At 39.6% G+C, this 19954-nt stretch overlaps 1 protein-coding gene across 1 annotated transcript; it reads left to right on the plus strand.

Annotated features, from left to right (window-relative positions):
• Positions 1-16653: 16653 nt before the first annotated feature.
• Positions 16654-18918, plus strand: ACRALDRAFT_1069320 (uncharacterized protein; the record flags this gene model as incomplete). Its single annotated transcript, XM_071017659.1, has 7 exons — positions 16654-16659; positions 16754-16780; positions 18003-18089; positions 18143-18350; positions 18418-18435; positions 18500-18562; positions 18830-18918. The coding sequence occupies 7 exons, from the start codon at positions 16654-16656 to the stop codon at positions 18916-18918; spliced, it is 498 nt and encodes a 165-aa protein (XP_070878278.1).
• Between the last annotated feature and the right edge of the window lie 1036 nt (positions 18919-19954).

Genomic DNA, 19954 nt, shown 5'->3' on the forward strand with positions numbered 1-19954 from the left:
ATAGCGAAGCCACCCTATTATCCCGATTTAATATTCTAAGGACTAAAAAGAAGTTAGAGGGCGGATCTTTTATAGAGCCTCGGTATATTCTTTAGTATTTAATAGCCTAAGGGCGTCGACCTTAAATCCTAGTAGTTAGATTAACGGATATCTAATAAAGGACTTATTAGGAAAGATACTAATCCTTTTTTTACTAAACAGGGAAAGCACTATGTTTAAGTGCTTAGTATAGTCGTCCTTACTATCCGACGTAATAATAATATTATCTATAAAGGCGGAGATAAAGTCCTGATATAGATAAAGGGGCTAGTCTATATAGTATTAGACGTGCGCGGGCGAGTTACGGAAGCCTATTAGGGCGACCTTTAATTATTCCTATCCCTATTAGGAAATAATAATAAACCGCTTACGGTCCGGTTTATATATAAGGAACTAGTAAAAGAAAGCCTGGGTATCGATAACGGCGATAAACTTCTTCTTTTAAAGTCGCTTAATAACTTTATCCTAGAGTAGTATCGGGTATATATCTAGGATAGTAACCTTATTTAGGGTATAAAGGTCGATTACTATATAGCCTTTATATTTACCTTTTACTTCTCGCTATATAATAAAAACCGGAGTACTAAAGGGCGTTAATACTAACGTCTATTCTATACGGTCCTAGTCGTGGAGTCCTTCTAGGGTCTAGTCTAGAAAGGCTTAGTCCTTACTGCTAAGCGGGTATAGCTTCTAGCTAATCCTTTAGATATACTACCCGTCGATTAAGGGAACGCGTATATAGTTCTTTTTATTTATATCGATAACGCCTTAGTTAGTCTAAACCTTAGAGTAAATACCGATAATCCTTATAAAGCGCTATATAAAGCGGGGTCCGTGGTTATAAATAATCACGCCTTCTAGAGTCGCCTTAGTCGGGGCATCTAGGCTTTTAGCGATTCCGAGCTTCCCGCTAATAGGTAAATACCCTTTAAAGATATCGCCTTATTCTTCCAGACTTAGGGACTTCTCGGCGGCCTCTAGCCGTTTTATTAGAATATCGCGGGTATTATCCTGCTTTATATTAAAGTATCTATCCGCGTAAAAGGGATTTATATACCCTAGCTTATTACTCCGGGAAATAAGTAGCGGCTAGTTATTTGCGTTATAGATTAGGACGGATATCCCTTCGCCTAGAATATAGTTTAACGTACCCTTAATATCCGGTTAGAATTCTATAGAGTCTAAGGTTATATTCCGTTCCTTAAATAGGACGAATCTATACTAATACGGCGGAATAGTTACCTTCTTAGCGGCTTTTAATCGGCGTCTAACTAGCGAATATTTAGTAAAGATATACGCCGGGACGATAAGACCTTCGTAGGACCTAATCTAGATAGCGTCCCGCGAGTTAAGGATATTAACCTTATTCGGATAGTTAAATTCCTCCCTAAGGAGTTAGCCGGCTTCTAGCTTAGGAACCACCTAAGCCTTTATCTATAGCCGTCCGACTCGGGGCTAACCGTCTACTATACCTCGTACTAGCAGGGTAAACAAAGCCTATCTGATAGTATCTAAAGTACCCACGCCGCGAAGCGTAGATCTCTTAGACGTATCGACTTTTATATCGGGGAGGTAAAGGAGGAGGTGCTGGCTTATAACGTATCGCGAGGCACCTAAATTAATATAAGCTTTAAAGGGAGCGCTATCTAGGGTTACTCGGACTTAGATGCTTACGTATATATAACCGTATAGGCCGGCTATAAGGTCTATTACTTCCTATAAAGCGCCTTCGATTAGCTTAGAGTCCTAACCGCCTTATTCCTTTATTTAGAATAGGTAGGTATAGGACTTCTTATAGCTAAGGGCCTTATTATTAGATCTTATTAGCTATCTATACCTAGTATATTATTATTATACCTAATAAAGATCACGGTACTTAGGTATAAACCCGGGTTTATCGGCGACCTAATATAATTAATTACTACCTTTATAGGTCTCGGCTTTATTATTTATAAGGTCCTCGGAACTATTAGACTCCTTTTCGAAATAGTATAGGTACTTTAGTTCCTTATCGTTCTTATATCCTTTATCGGAGACCTTATCGTTTATAGCAGTGTTTACTAGATCCCGGGATTATTCCCGGCGAAAGTTCTGGTTACCGCGCGCTAGTTAATTAAACGTATTATTAGCTAAGAGCCGTTAGCCGTGTTCGTTTATATAGCGGTTTAGCGTTCCTAGGGCTAGCAGGGCGCGGTCGTTCCGGCGGAATTATCCTGGTCCTAGTCCTAGTAAGCGATGTTCTAGTAATAGTGAATAATAATCCGGCGCTAAGGAACGTTATTCGGACTATAATAAGCAGCGTAGAGCCGGGCTACCACGTGAATCCGGGTACCGGAGAAAAGGCGAATATACCTAGGAAGATTAGCTTAATATCGATATCTATTCGATTTATAATAGGGTTTATTAGGTAATAAGTGCCTTTTAGGCTCTATTAGTATAATTCCGGTATTATCCTGATATTATACTAGCTAGGTTATTTATAAAGTCGGTTATTATAGTTTCCGGTCCGGGATAAGGAATAGTATTCGTTAAGTTAGCGTCTAAGCGGTCTTATATAAAAGCTAAATACTTACCTATAGGTTTATTAGCCGCCTTCGCTAATCGGATTACCTTATCTATAAAGACACGGATGATATAGCGGGTGACTATACCGTCTAGGGTATATCGCTCGCGTCTTAGCTTATACTCGGCTTCCTTTTAAGGTAGTTAGAACCTTTCTTATCAGGCGGTCTTCTATTCTATAATAGTGGCTATCGTGGTAAGGTATAAGCGTCGTCCCTTATCGAGGCTTATAAACTATACGGAGGCCTCTCCTAATAAATAGCGGGCTAGTCCGCGGGGAAGGGACTCGCGGTGCTAGGCACTTAGGCCGGTATACTAGTCTATTATATCGGTAAAGCGGAAGACGTTTATATAGATTAGTTTAGTTCCTTTAGTCTTAAGATCCTAATCGGTAACGAAGTATAAGGGAGGCTTAAAATAGCCTAGGTTATCGGCCTTAAATCGGTGCGTCCGATTATCGCGCTAGCTAAGGATAGCGAGTAAATCCGACTACTATACGTATAGGTATAGTTCCGGGTAGTTCCCTTAGGGAGGACCTACGCTAAGAGGATTACGTCTAGGGGGACTATTACGCGGGGGGGCTACTTAGGGCTACTAGCGTTCTGGATTCCTACTAGTCCTGGTTCTAATATCCTCTATTTAGTTACGAGGGTAGTATATAATATCGGAGGGCATAGGGCTTATACGATTATCGCAGTTACTTATAGTATCGGCTTAGTAACTTTCCTAGTCGGAGAATAGTATACGGTTATTAGGTATTAAGGTATAGTCGGGTATTCCTTTAAAGAGTTTAGTATACTTTATAGAAAGTCTTTCTGCTATATCTTCGGTAAAACTTCTAACCGGCCCTTCGACTATACTTATAGCGGGGCGGATTAGAAGCGATTCCGATCCCTTAACCTTAATCTTTAGTTTTACTAGTAGAGAATTATAGCCAGTAGTAAAGTATTAAGTGGGTGATCGCGAAGAGTAAAGAGATAACCAGGATAAGGTACTTAGTAGTCAGGACGTGATTATACTTAAGTTAAAAAGGTAGGGAGTGCTAAAGAGTTTAATTAATCGCTAGCCTCCTTATCCTAAGGACGGCTATCTATCCCTTCTTATATATATACTAGCTAGCTTTAGTCTAGCACGAGAGCCTATTCTGCCTAATCGATCACTATCCCTTAGCCTATAGCGATAACTCGACTTATACCCTGGTGCCGGCTATATTATAGCCAGCGCCGAGTTAGGTCCCGGACTAGATACTTTATAGTTATCCGAAATCCGCACCGGTCTAGAACCCTATTATAACTCGTGGCTATCCGGTACTTAGGTACCGGAGGTCCGGCACCTAATAGGGCGCCCCGTCTTTATGGTTTCCGTCCCGGAAACCTGAATACTAATATAGTATTCTTATATCCTTCTCCAACCCGATATCCCCTATATCCTCTCCGCCCCCGATCCCTCTAATAACTCTATCGTGATTTTAATCTAATCTGCCCGTTAAGAGTCCTCCTTTTAATTTCCTATCCCGAAATATTATCCTTTATAATAACTCTATTCTAGTTATAATATAATCCTTTATCGACCGCTTTATTATCCCGACTCCCTTTAATAAAGCTAGTCTATAACTGCCTTTATTATAATACCGGGGTAGTCGTTCCTTTTAGTTATAGAGCCACCTTTATTATTCCTTCTATATAAGTAAAATAGGAGATTAGTCCTACCTAACCTTATAGATATCCTATTCTATTTTTCCCGCGATCCTATTCTTATTATCTTCCTCTTTTTACCCTATTCTAATTAACTTTTTTAGATTAGATACCTAGCTTTATAAGTGATCCCGCGCTACCCCGCGATAGAGTTAAGACTAGCCGACGATAGCTTTATATAATTCGTTCTTCCGTCCGGCTTACCGTGCATCTTATTACTAACTCCAGTCTTATCTTAGTCCTAGTCTTATTCTCTTATTATAGCTATCTTTATTTCGTAGTATTATAAGTTCCTCCCTTATCGTTTAACGCGTAGTCAGAATATAAGCTTACTACTATTCTAGCGTTATCCGACCACTATAGCTCCTAAGAGTAATAAAGGATATGCCGCCACTAATAGTAATAGTATAGCTAGAACGCCTAGTAAACGCTAAAAGAAAGCCGCCGCCGCTAATATACCGCCCGCCGCTAACGCCGCTATCCCTAGTATAGCTAAGCTTATCGATACGGGTAAGGGAGAGGGCCTTTATACCCTATACTTATAATATACCGGCTACCTAGGCGACTTAGATTTAAAGGATATAGGCACTATCTTATATAAGTCGTGCCGTTATAATACTAGTACGTGTTCTATTATTAGCCTTTATTTAACTCCTTACTTATATACCTTATAAAGAAATCGGCGAAATGCTATTACTACTAGGCTAATAATAGTCGTTTATACCTTAATATAGGCTTATACTCCCTCCGTTATAGACCGCTCCGTGCTTTATTCTATACTAACTATCTTTTAGTTACCGATAACGGGTAAGGCTACCGCTAAAGTCTTATAGGATATCCTAGAGGCCGCTAAGGTATGGCCCGGCGGGTTTAATAAAGCCTGTATTATAAGTACGCCCTATCCTATATCCGATTATATATTAACGGTTATAGTAGGAAGCTACGCTCTAAGCTTAGTAAATTTTAAAGGTTAGCCTTAGTAAGTATAAGGCCGAGACTACCCGTGGTTCCGATAAGGGCGCCCGGGCCGAGCGGCGCGATAATAAAGAGATTACCGCCGCTAAATAAAATGCCCTAGAGCGGGTCGCGGCCTTATTAAAGGAAATATCGGCCTCCCTAAAGGCCTAGAAAGAGATCCCGGATCTGCTAAAGAAGTTCCTAGGGGTTTAGGGCGGTGTTACCGCCACGGGACCGGTCGCCGGTCCTATTATAAATAGTAATATCAGGGTAATACTCCCTAACTTAGGCGCCGGTAACGGCGTCTATAGCACGCCTACCCCAGGACCGTTATCTACCTAAAAGAAGGGTAAGGCTAAGAAGAAGACCACCCCTATTCTAGTCGAGGATAGCACTATAACTAATAACGACGACGATAAAGATAAGGGTGGAGATACCCCCTCGCTTACTACCCCGACTCCTCTACCTCCTCCTCCCCCTTCCCCTAATATAATAATATAAGAACTTAACGATAACCTATAGCTAAGTCTTACCCGCCTTACCGCCGACTAGTCCTCCTCTTTTTTTTTTTTTTTTAATAAAAAATCCTTTTAAGGCACTCCGCGTATCCTTAATCCACTACTATATCGTCCCGATCTAGTCCCCGCTATACTATAGTTATTATTAGAATATACATAAAATATTCGTTAATTAGTTCCGCTAGTATATTCCTTATAGGTTCCTAGGTATTATTTTTATAGCCCTAGCCTGCCTACTTAATAAGATATTCACGTTATTTACCTTAGTAATAGTAGGCTATAATGGCTTTTACTTTATATTGATTATTCTTTTATAGTTTAACCGCGACCTTTTATGGTTCGGGTAGTAATCCGTCGCAAGACCTTTATAGCTTAAGTAACGAAATAGGGAATACGTTATATATCTTTATACTAGCGGGCAGCTTTAACCTATAGGCTAGTCCGTGGCTGCCTACTACCCCCGTAATCTTATAGGGTCTAATATACTTATCGCTTAGCTTATAGGATAGCCGGCGTTACTTTAAGTTCTTTATAGAGAATAGGATATAGTTACTAATTTTAAACCGTTAGGCCGTATATTCCCGATTATAATAATATTTATATATCGCCTAAGCCCTCAGAATTAGTTTAGCTATAGTTTTACGATTAGCTATAAGTTAGGCGGCGCGCTAGTCCGCCTTTACGGAGCGGACTTCGCTAGCTTAGTATAACTTTATTTTATCGGGCCCCCTCGGGTTATAGCCTATTAGTGCCTCCGCGGGGGTTATTTTTATAGCTAAATACTATACTATATTATACGTGAACTTAGCTAGTCGTAACTTATCTACCTAGTCGTCTTATTATAACGTGTAATAAGCTTATAAGTAATATTCTAAATTCTGGTTTTATCGCTCTTTTTATCTATCCGTTTACGGATATTATATAGTGGATAGGCGGCGATCCGTGCTTAGGTAACGATAAAGAGCTGTCTAAAAACGACTAGTAAACAGGGCCCCTTATCTAAAATTATGCTATCTAGAAGACTAAACCGACGGAAGATATATATCTATAATATATCCGTGAGTCCGGGCGCCGTTAGGGTATTATTAGTCGGAATATATATTATATACTTAGTTAGACGGTAGACTATAACTAAAATTATATTCTTTTACGGCCTGCCCCTATTATAGGCGGTGAACCGGTAATAAAATTAATCGAAATCTCTTAAAATAGATATTCGGGAATAAGAAGACTTACTAGCTCGTTATATAGCTTATAATACCTGGACGTGGTACGCTGGTATATTAAATAGGTAGGGATAAACTCCTAAATATCCTTAGATATATAATTCTAGAAGTAATAGCCAGAGATCCGTTAGACGGTTCTTTTAATTCCGTGGTGGATAGCTATCGGGCTATTATAGAATACTTATAGAACCTTTCTGCGTAAACCGGAATAGTCGGGTATAAAAACCTTTCCCTGAAAATATAGGATACCTTACTTATCTCGGGACTAGGGGCTATCCTTTTACCGGTTATTATTAGCTTCTTACTAGTTTATATAAAATAGGTCTTTAGCCTAAGCCTCGATAATTTCTTTATATAACGTAGGCGAGTTAGGATTAATAACCGCTTTTAGGGTAATTAATCCTAGGATAAACCTTTTTAAAAACGCTTCCGCGGCCTTAGTATATTCGGAGGTATCTTCGGAGTTATTCGGGGTATTCTACCGCTTCCGCGAAAGGCTATTAACTAGGTTTAATAAGCCTAGCTAGTGCTTAATCTCGAAATTATAGGCTATAATTTCTTTAAGCTAGTGTGTATACTACGCCTTTAACTTTTGCTTATCTATTAAATATCGATAATTTAGGTGGTTAGTAAGGACTAACACGGGAGTCTAGCTATAAGCCACGTAATACCTTTAGGTACGGAATAATTTAATAATTACTATTAGCTCTAAATCGGGTATATTGTAGTTAAGTTCGGGTCTATATAGTTTCCGGGATATAAATATAATAGGACGCTATATTCTATCCTTAAGTTAGTTAATAACTATGCCGATTATAAACGCCGATACGTCGGGCTTAATACGTATAGACTATATAGGGTTAAAGTGCTAAAGGACGGGTGCCTTTACGAAAAGCCTCTTTATTTCGGTAAATACTGCCTTAGCCTTTAGTCCGAAGACGATAATCCCGGGGTTCCCCCCCTTAGTTAGATCTATTAACGGTACGGCCACCTTTAAGTAGTTTTTAATAAATCTCCTATAGAACCCGGTAAAGCCGGTAAAAACTTAAATCTTCTTAACGGTATTAGGCTCTTGCTTCTCGCGGATAGCCTTAACACGTATAGGGTCTATATAGACTCCCTTAGGACTATAAATAAACCCGAGGAATTTAACCTTACGGGTCTTAAACTTATATTTCTTAGGATTAGTAAAGAGCGACTAGTTATAGAGTTACTATAATACCTAACGTATATATACCCGGTGCTTATCTAGGTCCTAACTATAAATTAAAATATTATTAAGGTATATTATATAGATAGTGTTTATAAGACCGGCCAGGGCCTAGTTAATGTATCGTTAGAAACTCGCCGGGGCGTTAGTAAGTCCGAATAGTATTATAAGGTATTTAAAGTGCCCGTACTTTATCCGGAAAGCCGTTTTTTATTTATCTCCCCCCCGGATACGGAGCCGGTGGTAGGTATCCTTAAGGTCTAGCTTAGTATAGTAATTAGCTATAGATAGCCTATCTAGGGTCTTATAAATTAGTAGGAGTAAAGTATAGTCTTTAACCATTACCTTATTAAGCCCGCGGTAGTTAATATAAAGCCGTAGCTTTCCGCCCTTTTTCGGGATAAACAGGATAGGGGCTCCTACCGGACTACTTAATAGTCTAATATAACCCTTCGCGAGTATATCCTTAATATATTATTAAAGTACTTCGAGTTCTTATATCGCGAGAGGGTAGATAGGCCTAAATAGTAGTGTTTTCCCCTCCTCTATATTAATACCATGGTCCTACCGTTAGTAGGCGGGTAGTCGGCCCGCGTCCTCGATATTAAATATATTAGTAAAGTCCTTATATTAGTCGGGTAGGGTAAAAGGAGCCTCGGGATAATCTTTATCCGGTTCTTTATCTAATAGTTCTGTTTCGGCCTTATTTAGATCCTGCTATAAGCTTATCTAGCCTAACCGAAGGGAGGCTTCTTTAGGTAACTTTTATATTAATACTTACTATATATCTTCTCTTACCTTTCTTATATTTCTTTAGGATATAACTAGTTCCAGGTCACCTCTTATAATAGGGTAAGTCTAAGTCTTTCGGGCCTAATCGACGTTAGGGTTAACTTATCCTAGCTAGGGCAGACCTAGGATAATTTTAGGGCTAGACGGGTTAAGGTCTATAATATAAAACTCGTCCTATTAAATCTTTATACGGCTCTAATAGTCTTTTATCTTAATAATTCTAGATATTATTCCGTGGGTTATTATTATTATATTATCGAATAACTATCCTACCTATAATTAGGGTCCCGTCACGACCTAGTCCGGGCCTCTAAGGGACCGGTCTACTATATTACTATTAGCGCCGCTATCTAGACGCGCTAGAGTTATTACCTAACCCCCGCCTTTACGGATACTAATATAGGCCTCCACGGGTTTAATAGGGGCCTTTCTGTCCTTAGGCGGGGACGGTTCCTATCGGTCCTTAACTATAATATAGCCTAATATCAGGTGCCGGACCTCCGGTACCTAAGTACCGGACAGTAACGAGTCACGATAGGGTTCTAGACCGGGGCGGATTACGGATAACCACGGAGTATCTAGTCCGGGACCTAACTTAATACTAGCTATAATATAGTCGGTACCTAGGCACGAGTCGAGTTATCGCTATAAGCTAATAGATAGTAATCGATTAGGCAGAATAGACTTAATCGGGGACTCTTATACTAGACTAAACCTAGCTAGTATGTGTATAAGAAAGAATAGATAGCCGCCCTTAGGATAAGAAGGCTAGCGATTAATTTAACTCTTTAGCACCCCCTACCTTTTAACTTAAGTATAATCACGTCCTAATCACTAAGTGCCTTATCCTAATTATCTTTTTACTCTTCGCGATCACCCACTTAATATATTAATCGCTCTTCCCCTGTAAGGGCGCGAGGACCGTTAAGAAGTTAAGACACGATAGCTAATCTAATTAACGATTAATAGATACTCGATACTACTAAGTAGCTAGAATAAGCCTAGCCGGATACTAATTCGCCTATACCTACTACTAAGGCACCGCCGGGTTAGGAGCACGAACTTATAATTACGACGGAACCTAGTATAACCGAACTCTAATAGGAACCTAACCCTGTTTAAGCTAATTATAGACTACCTATAAAAGGGCGTCCGATTATTATTTATTCGACGCCTATCCCTTTAACCTTCTTAGGTCCCCTAGCCTATAAGCCGCTCCCTCTTAGGCCCCCTTATAAGCAGGCCCTATAGGAGCAGCCGATATACTAGTAGCTAGAAGAACGCCTACGCTACTTAGAGCGAGATAGGGAGCATAGACTTAAGCGCTAGCTAGAGCTTAAAGAAATAGCCATATACTAACTTAGTCTTAGTTATAACTAGTAACAGGACCTAGGGGGCACGGTAATTAAACGTTTTATTAGTGGATAAGCGGTTCCGGTCCCCGTTAATAAGTATACGACTATAAGAGGTCCTGGTATCCAGACTTATTAGGCTAAGGTTAACTACCTTTTTCCGAAGTAGGACAGGATATCCTAGGCTAAGTACCGGACCTTTATCTAGCAGATAAAGGAACGGTTTATAATTAACCCCTATAGCTTTCTAACTAACGCTACTAAAAACTACTTTATTATCTCTTATTACCCTACTATCTTAAGGAACGTTAGCAGAATAAAGTCCGCTATAAGTATAACAGTTAGTCCGCGCGGGTCTTATAGCCAGCACTTAAGGCCTGGCTCGGTTAATAGGTAGACGATCGGGATACCCGCTTCTAGGAGCTCGCTATTTAGATTATATCCGAGCAGGAGTCCTACCAGAAACATAATAAGACTTTTTAATAATTTATTCGGAAATAGGAGACCCTAGCGTCCGAACTACTAAAGGAACTACCTAAGTTCTAGTATATTTAGATAGTCCTAACTAGAGTCCACCTAGCCACCCACGACTATATTATCGCCTAGGGAGTTCTACGGGTATACGGAGAGCTTACCCCCTTATATCGATAAGCGGAGGCCTTAACGTAACCTTTAGAAAGCCGCTTTAGGGGCAGGCTATAGTCACGATATAGCTAGCGTAACTAGCGTAACGATTAAGGTAATCGACAGGGGCACCGGGATCAGACAGCGGCTCTAGCTACTTAGGCCTAGACCCCAGGCTAGGGTTCTTCCGACCCAGTACCTAGATAAGGCGAGCCATTTTCTTCTTCCTCCCGTCCACCTATTAAGAATATTACTTATTATAACTACTAATAGCCAGGCTATTATACGAGTACCTATAATAACCCTCGCGTTAAGCGGTAGAACCCGAGGCAGAATCCGAATAACTAGCTTATAGCCGGGATAAGGCTAGCGTTAGGCCGTATTATAGTCGAGGACCGATAGGATCCTTCCCCGCCTAAGGACGGAAAGGCCCCTATTAAACCCGTAAAGGCCTATATAAGTATCCGTAAAGGCGGGGGTTAGGTTATAACTCTAGCGCGTCTAGATAGCGGCGCCGACGGTAATATAGTAGACCGGTCCCTTATAGGCCTGGACTAGGTCATGACGGGACCCTGATTATAGGTAGGATAGTTATTTAACGGCGTGATAATAATAACCCACGGAATAGTATCTAGAATTATTAAGATAAAAGACTATTAGGGCCGTATAAAGATTTAACGGGACGAGTTCTATATTATAGACCTTAACCCGTTTAGCCCTAAGATTATCCTAGGTCTGCCCTAGCTAGGATAAGTTAACCCTAACGTTAATTAGGCCCGAAAGACTTAGACTTACCCTATTATAAGAGGTAACCTAGAACTGGTTATATCCCGAAAAAATATAAGAAAGGTAAGAGAAGATATATAGTAGGTATTAATACTAAAGTTACTTAAAGAAGCCTCCTTTTAGTTAGGCTGGATAAGCCTATAGCAGGACTTATATAAGGCTAAAACAGGACTATTAGATAAAGAACGGGATAAAGATTATCCCGAGGCTCCTTTTACTTTACCCGACTAATATAAGAACTTTATTAATATATTTAATATCAAGGACGCGGGCCGACTCCCCGCTTACTAATATTAGGACTATGGTATTAATATAAAGGAGGGGAAAACACTATTATTTAGGCCTATCTACCCTTTAGCGATATAAGAACTTAAAGTACTCCGATAATATATTAAGGATACCCTCGCGAAGGGTTAGATTAGACTATTAAGTAGTCCGGTAGGAGCCCTTATCCTGTTTATCCCGAAAAAGGGCGGAAAGCTACGGCTTTATATCGACTACCGCGGGCTTAATAAAGTAACGGTTAAGGACCGTACTCTACTCCTACTAATTCACGAGATCCTAAATAGGCTATTTACCGCTAATTATTATACTAAGCTTAACCTTAAGGACGCTTATTACCGGCTCTATATCCGGGGAGGGGATAAATAGAAGACGGCTTTCTGGATAAAGTACGGGCACTTTAAATACCTCGTGATACTGTTTAGACTCACGAACGCCCCGGCGAGCTTTTAACGATATATTAACTAGGCCCTAGCCGGTCTTATAAACACTATCTATATAATATACCTCGACGATATTTTAATTTATAGTCGGGACCTAGGTAAGCACCGGGTGTATATACGTTAGGTCCTATAGTAACTCCGCGACTAGTCGCTCCTTACTAATCTAGAGAAATACGAGTTTAAGACCCGTAAGGTGAAATTCCTTGGATTTATCTATAGTCCTAAGGGAGTCTATATAGACTCTGTATATATCGAGGCTATCTATAATTAAGAGGAGCCTAATACCGTTAAGAAGATTTAAGTTTTTACCGGCTTTACCGGATTTTATAGGAGATTTATTAAGAACTACTCTAAGGTGGCCGTACCGTTAATAGACCTAATTAAGGGGGGGAACCCCGGGATTATTATTTTCGGACTAAAGGCTAAGGCAGTATTTACCGAAATAAAGAGGCTTTTCGTAGAGGCACCTATCCTTTAGCACTTTAACCCTATATTATTAATATATATTAAACCTAACGTGTCTGTATTTATAATCGGTGTAGTTATTAGCTAGCTAGAAGATAGGATATAGCGCCTTATCGCGTTTATATCCCGGAAACTATATAGGCCCGAACTTAATTATAGTATACCGGACTCGGAGCTAATAGTAATTATTAAATTATTCTATAGTTAAAGGCACTACGTGGCTTATAGCCAGACTCCTGTATTAATCCTTACTAATTATTTAAATCACCGATACTTAATAGATAAGCTAAAGTTCAAGGCGTAGTATATATATTAGCTTAAAGAGATTATAGCCTATAATTTCGAAATTAAGCACCGGCCGGGCTTATTAAACCTAGCTAATAGCCTCTCGCGGAAGCCGTAATATACCCCGAATAATTCCAAAGTTACCTCCGAATATACTAAGGCCGCGGAAGCGTTTTTAAGAAAGTTTATCCTAGGATTAATCACCCTAGGAGCGGTTATTAATCCTAACTCGCCTATATTATATAAAGAAATTATCGAGGCTTAGGCCGAAGACCCGTTTTATATAAATTAGTAAAAAGCTAACGATAACCGGCTAAGGGCTAGTCCCTGGTCCTAAGATAAGTAAGGTGTCCTATATTTTCGAGGAATGGTTTTTATACCCGACTATTCCGGTTTATATAGGAAGGTTCTATAAGTATTCCATAATAGCCCGATAGCTAGCTATTATAGAATTAAGAGAACCGTTTAATGGATCTCTGGCTATTATTTCTAGAATTATATATCTAAGGATATTCGGGAGCCTATCCTTACCTGTTTAGTATACTAGCGTACCATATCTAGGTATTATAAGCTATATAGTAAGCTAGTAAGTCCTCCTATTCCTGAATATCTGTTCTTAGAGATTTCGATTAATTTTATTACCGGTTTACTACCCGTGACGGGGGCAGGCCGTAAAAAGGATATAATTTTAGTTATAGTCTACCGTCTAACTAAGTACGTAATATATATTACGACTAGCAGTGCCTTAACGGCGCCCGGACTCACGGATATATTATAGATATATATCTTTTATCGGTTCGGTCTTCTAGATAGTATTATTTTAGATAGGGGGGCCCTTTTTACTAGTCGTTTTTAGGCAGCTTTTTATTATTACCTAAGCACGGATCGCCGCCTATCCACTATATAGTATCCGTAGATAGACGGATAAACGGAATAATAAAACCAGAATTTAAAATATTACTTATAAGCTTATTATATATTATAATAAGACGATTAGGTGGATAAGTTAGGACTAGCTAAGTTTATATATAATATAGTATAGTATTTAGGTATAAAGATAACCCCCGCGGAGGCACTAATAGGCTATAACCTAAGGGGGCTTAATAAAGTAAAGTTACACCGACCTAGCGAAGTCCACTTTATAAAGGCGGATCGGTATACCGCTTAACTTATAGCCGATTATAAGACTATAGCTAAATTAATTTAGAGGGCTTAGGCGATATATAAACGTTATTATAATTAGGGACGCACGGCTTAACGGTTTAAAATTAGTAACTGTATCCTGCTCTCTATAAAGAACCTAAGGTAACGCCGGCTATCTTATAAGTTAAGCGATAAGTATACTAGACCCTATAAGATTATAGGAGTAGTAGGCAGCCACGGACTAGCTTATAGGTTAAAGCTGCCTATTGGTATAAAGATATATAACGTTTTCCTTACTTTATTACTTAAGCTATAAAGGTCTCGTGATGGATTACTACCTAAACCATAGGAGGTCGCGGTTAAACTATAAAAAGACTATAAATAGAAGGTAAAAGCTATTATAGCCTACCGGTATTGGGGTAAATAACATAAATATCTTATTAAGTAGGTAGGTTAGGGCTATAAAAATAATACCTAGGAACCTATAAGGAATATACTAGCGGAACTAATTAACGAATATTTTATACACATTCTAGTAACAACTACGGTATAACGGGGACTAAATCAGGATAATATAATAATGGATTAAGGATACACGGAGTGCCTTAAAAGGATTTTTATTTTATTTTATTTTTTTTTTAAAAAAAAGAAAAGGAATAAAATTCCCTTAAAAAAAAAAGAAAAAGGAGGAGGAATTAGTCGGCAGCAAGGCCAGCGAGACTTAGCTATAGGTTATCGTCGAGTTCCTATATAGGGGCGTTAGCGGTAAGAGGAGGAGGAGGAGGAGGAGTCGGTATAATAAGCGAGGGGGTATCTCTACCCTTATCTTCGTCGTTATTATTAGTTATAGTATTATCCTCGACCAGAATAGGGGTAGCCTTCTTCTTAGCCTTACCCTTCTTCTAGGCAGATAACGGTCTAGGGGTGGGTATACTATAAACGCTATTACCGGCGCCTAAGTTAAGGAGTATTACCCCGGTATTACTATTTATAATAGGACCGGTAGCCGATCCTATAACGGTAACACCGCCCTAAACCCCTAGGACCTTCTTTAGCAGATCCGGGATCTCTTTCCAGGCCTTTAAGGAGGCCGATATTTCCTTTAATAAGGCCACGACCCGCTTTAGGGTATTTTTCTTAGCGGCGGTAATCTCTTTATCATCGCGCCGTTTAGCCCGTATACCCTTACTAGACCTATAGGTAGTCTCGGCCTTATACTTACCGATACTAACTTTTAAGATTTACTAAGCTTAAAGCGTAGCGTCCTATTATAGCTATTAGTATATAACTAGACACGGGATAGGATATACTTATAATATAGGCTTAGTTAAACCCGCCGGATCGCGTCTTAGCGGCCTCTAGGATATCCTATAAGACTTTAATAATAGCCTTACTAGTTATCGGTAACTAATTAACGGTTAGTATTAAACGGACTATAAAACGGTTTATAGTAAAAGGAGTATAAGCCTATATTAAGGCATAAATAACTATTATTAACCTAGTAATAGTAGTATTTCGCCGATTTCTTTATACGGTATATAAGTAAAGAGTTAAATAGAGGCTAATAATAGGACACGCACTAGCATTATAGCGGCACGACTTATATAAGATAATACCTATATCCTTTAAATCTAGGGTAAGGTTATTCCTACTAGGCTATTCGTTTATTCCGACTAGGGCAATACTGATAACGCCTGACGCCAGCCGCCACTACTTCCGTTTATACCTAGATACATATAGACAGGTATACTCAATTAAGTGTATCGTCGGTATCGTGGCTAGGTATAATTAATTGAACGTATCGTCGGTATTGTCGCGACGATTAATTGAACGTATCGTCGGTATCGTCGCGACGATTGATTGAACGTATCGTCGGTATCGTGGCTACGATTGAATTGAGCGTATTGTCGGTATCGTCGCTACGAGTATTTGAGTGGATATGGAAGTATCTAGGTATAAGCGGAATAAGCGGGCGGGTGTCACCGGCTGTTAATATAGGACCCCAGTCGGAATAAACGAATGGCCTAGTCGGAATAACCTCAACCTAAATCTAAGTCGGCTAGGTGGCCGGCGTACTATAAGTATAGGGCTTGTAGAGCCTTACCCTCGCCTATATCGATAAGCTTAGCTATACCGGGCATAGCGGCGTTAGCAGCCGGGGCGATAGCGACGGCGGACTTCTTCTAACGTTTACTAGGAGTCCTAGCTATACTATTGCCGCTAATAGCGGCGCGTTTCTTATTACTCTTAGGAGCTATAGTGAATAGACGACGCTATGGCGGTAGTTAGCCTATGATCTAACTACGCGTTAAAGATATAGGAGGAACTTATAATAATACGAAATAACGATAGCTATAATAAAAAAACGAGGCTAGAACGGAAAGATCAAGGTTAGTAATAAGACACGCCGTAGGACTAATAGGAAGATTGAATTTATATAAAGCTATTATTAGCTAGTCTTAACTTTATTACGGAGTAGCGTGGGATCACTTATAAGGCTAGATATCTAATCTAATAAAGTTAATTAGAATAGGGTAAAAAGAGGAAAATAATAAGAATAGGATTATAGGAAAGTTAGAATAGAATATCTATAAGATTAGGTAGGACTAGTCTTTAGTTTCACTTATACGGAAGGAATAATAAAGGTAACCCTATAACTAAAAGGAACGACTACCCTATTATTATAATAAAGGTAGTCACGGGCCAGCCTTACTAAAAGGACTTAGGATAATAAAGTAGTTAGCTAAGGATTATATTATAACCAGAATAGGGTTACTATAAAGGATAATATTCCGGAATTAGTAATTAAAAGGAGGAATATAATAGGCAGATTAGGCTAGAGTTATAATAGAATTATTAGATATATTAAGGGTAGAAAGGATATAGAGGAATACCGGGTTAGAGGGAGATATATAACGTGAAGCTGTGATTAACCGAACCGAGGTGTAGAGATGTAATAGATTGCCTTGATTCTATACCTTAGGCTCGTAGGAGGCTAAGCTATATATAGGCTATGCCTCGGCTATCTATAACTAATAGGAATCCCCGTTTAGTAGCCTGTTTTATCTATAAGCCATACCTGCTCTAGTGGCTAATAGCCCAAGAGCTCGGAGACTAAATACCGAGCTAAGTAGCCGTATCGGTATAGCTGTATTTATATAACCCATTTAGTTATATAACACACCCCCTATTTCGAGCCATTTATTCGAAAATACTCGGAATACGCCTAGGCTGGAATTAAACTATAGTTAAAATAGGTTTAAAGAGCTGTTTAATAGAAAACCATAAAGGAAAAACAGGTTTAAAAGAGATATGAAAACGATATAAAAGAAAGAGAAAGGGATAGTTAGAACAAAGCAAATAGGCAGCCTATAATAGTAACCTAAGAGTAATATAAGCTGGAAGTTAGAGGGTAGCTCGCTGTATATATTTTTAGTAGCCCGGCGGCCGAAATCGAGTTCTTTTAGTTAAATAACCTTCTTATTAACGATTTTTTAACGGTTTTTAACGATAATTCTTTATTTTTTTATATCCCTAGCTCTTATTTCTTTATTCCGTTCCCTTACTATAGTAAGCCGAGCTCGAAAACGGTTAGAAGAGCTATATAAGTGCTAATAGAAATAGGCTCCTAAGAAGAACGATACCGCTAAGAAGGCTGCCCCTGCTAAAAAGGGTGCTATAAAGACCGGCCGGGTCACTAAGACCGCTAAAGTGAGTTAGTCGTTAGTAGGAGAGACGAGTGCTTTTTGCTAATCGAGCTATAGAAGAATACTCGTAAGGCCGCTAAAGATACCGCCACCACCGCCGCCTCCGCCGATACCGCCGACGCCGCCGCCACCCCCAAGGCTAGTAGCAGCACCGCTAAGGCTCCTAAGGAGCGTTTTTCGGCTAAAAACCCGCCTCCTGGGTTTATAGGGGAGGAGTTTAAAATCCCCTACGCGGGATACGTTAAAGGCTGGATCGCCGGCCGTAGTAAGTTCGATCGCTGCGTTACTATATATAGCATCACGAAAAGATGCTATAAGTGTTTTTCTAATAGGCATAAGTGGCTCCCCTAGTAAGCTCTGATTTATCTAAACCAAGCTTCGTTAATATTAACGCCTATAGTACCTCGGTCATAGCTCCTATAGCTCTCCGTGCCGTTATTACGGAGAAAGAGTTAGTCAAAAAGCCCGATAATACAGGTAACTAAGAAGTGAGTTTCGAACTCTTCCTATTAATTACTATTAAGCTATATTCTAACGTTTTCGAGTAGCTTATTAAGCGGCTCCGCCGCGGCCTTCGTCTTTTAGACGATATATTAGAGGATACAAAGTATCCTTAAGTTTTCGAGCTAGTCTACCGGGCTCCCGCTACTCTAGGAGCTAGTATAGCTACCGCCGCTAGCGCTAATCCTAAGGAGAGGATTAAACACTATTTAATAACGGCTATTAAAGATATTTTTATTATAGTCGATAAGGCTCGCGAGGGCCGGGTCGGAGTCGAGGGCGAGGCCTCGGCTCGTAGTGCCACCCCCTCTACTCAGAATAAACAGAATTAAGCTAGAGGAGAGGAGTCGGCGGCCGTTAAGGCTAATAGTGTTATCGGTGCCACTAAGGGTAATATTATTACTATCAAAGGAGGTGGTGATATTATTATTTAAGTATTATTAAAGTAGTTTAGCTATCCGTCGTTTCGGCTTTAGCCGATAAAATCCTATCCGTTACTACGCTACTCTGAATTCCTAATCGTTGCCCGCTAATTAGGTTAAGATATACTTTAAATTACTCGAACTTTTAACGACTAAGGGCCTTCGTAAGCCTATCTGCCGGTATCTTAGCGGTTAGTAAGTAGACGATTTAAAAAGCTCCCTTCTTATACTCTTAACGTATCTATAAGCTCTAAATATTAACGTGATAAAGCCTGGTCTTAATTCGGGCGCGCTCTTCCACTATAAGTCGAATCGTCTAGTAGTTATCGCAGGCTATCTCCTAGGGGGTCCCGGGGTTAAACCGTATTTCCGTAAATAGCCGTTTTAAGCTTATAGTCTCCTTTATAGTTTCCTATAAAGCGAGTAACTTAGCTTCCGTTAAAGAAGTGGTGATAGTCGATTATCTTAAGGCTTTCTAAACCACTAAACCGCCGAATAGGCTAATAAGATAGCCGTATAAGGAACGCCGGGTTTTAAGGTCGTTAGTAAAGGATACGTCGCTTATAATTATTATAGCCTACGTCGCGTAACTCGAATCCGTGCTATACTAGATTATTAAGTCCCGTGTTACGTATAAATAACGAATCGCTTATTCCACGGCTTCTTAATACTCTTTTAACGGGTTAGTTAGGAACCTAGAGAGCGAGGAAGCAGAAAACGCGATATCTGGCCGTAGTATTACTGCTATATAGAGTAATAAGCTAACCTTCTCCTAAAAAGCCTTAATCTCCTATAGTATAGCCTTATCCTCCCGCTTTACGAGCTTAGTAGCAGGGATTAGTATACTAGGATATATATTCCGATCTGCCTAGTTAAAGCGAGGTACGATCTTTTCGATATAGGACTCGTGTAATAAGAAGATCTTTCGGTTAGGTCGGTCTCGGAT

Source organism: Sodiomyces alcalophilus (assembly GCF_042370955.1).
Source record: "Sodiomyces alcalophilus JCM 7366 unplaced genomic scaffold ACRALscaffold_2, whole genome shotgun sequence".
NCBI classification, from domain to species: domain Eukaryota; kingdom Fungi; phylum Ascomycota; class Sordariomycetes; order Glomerellales; family Plectosphaerellaceae; genus Sodiomyces; species Sodiomyces alcalophilus.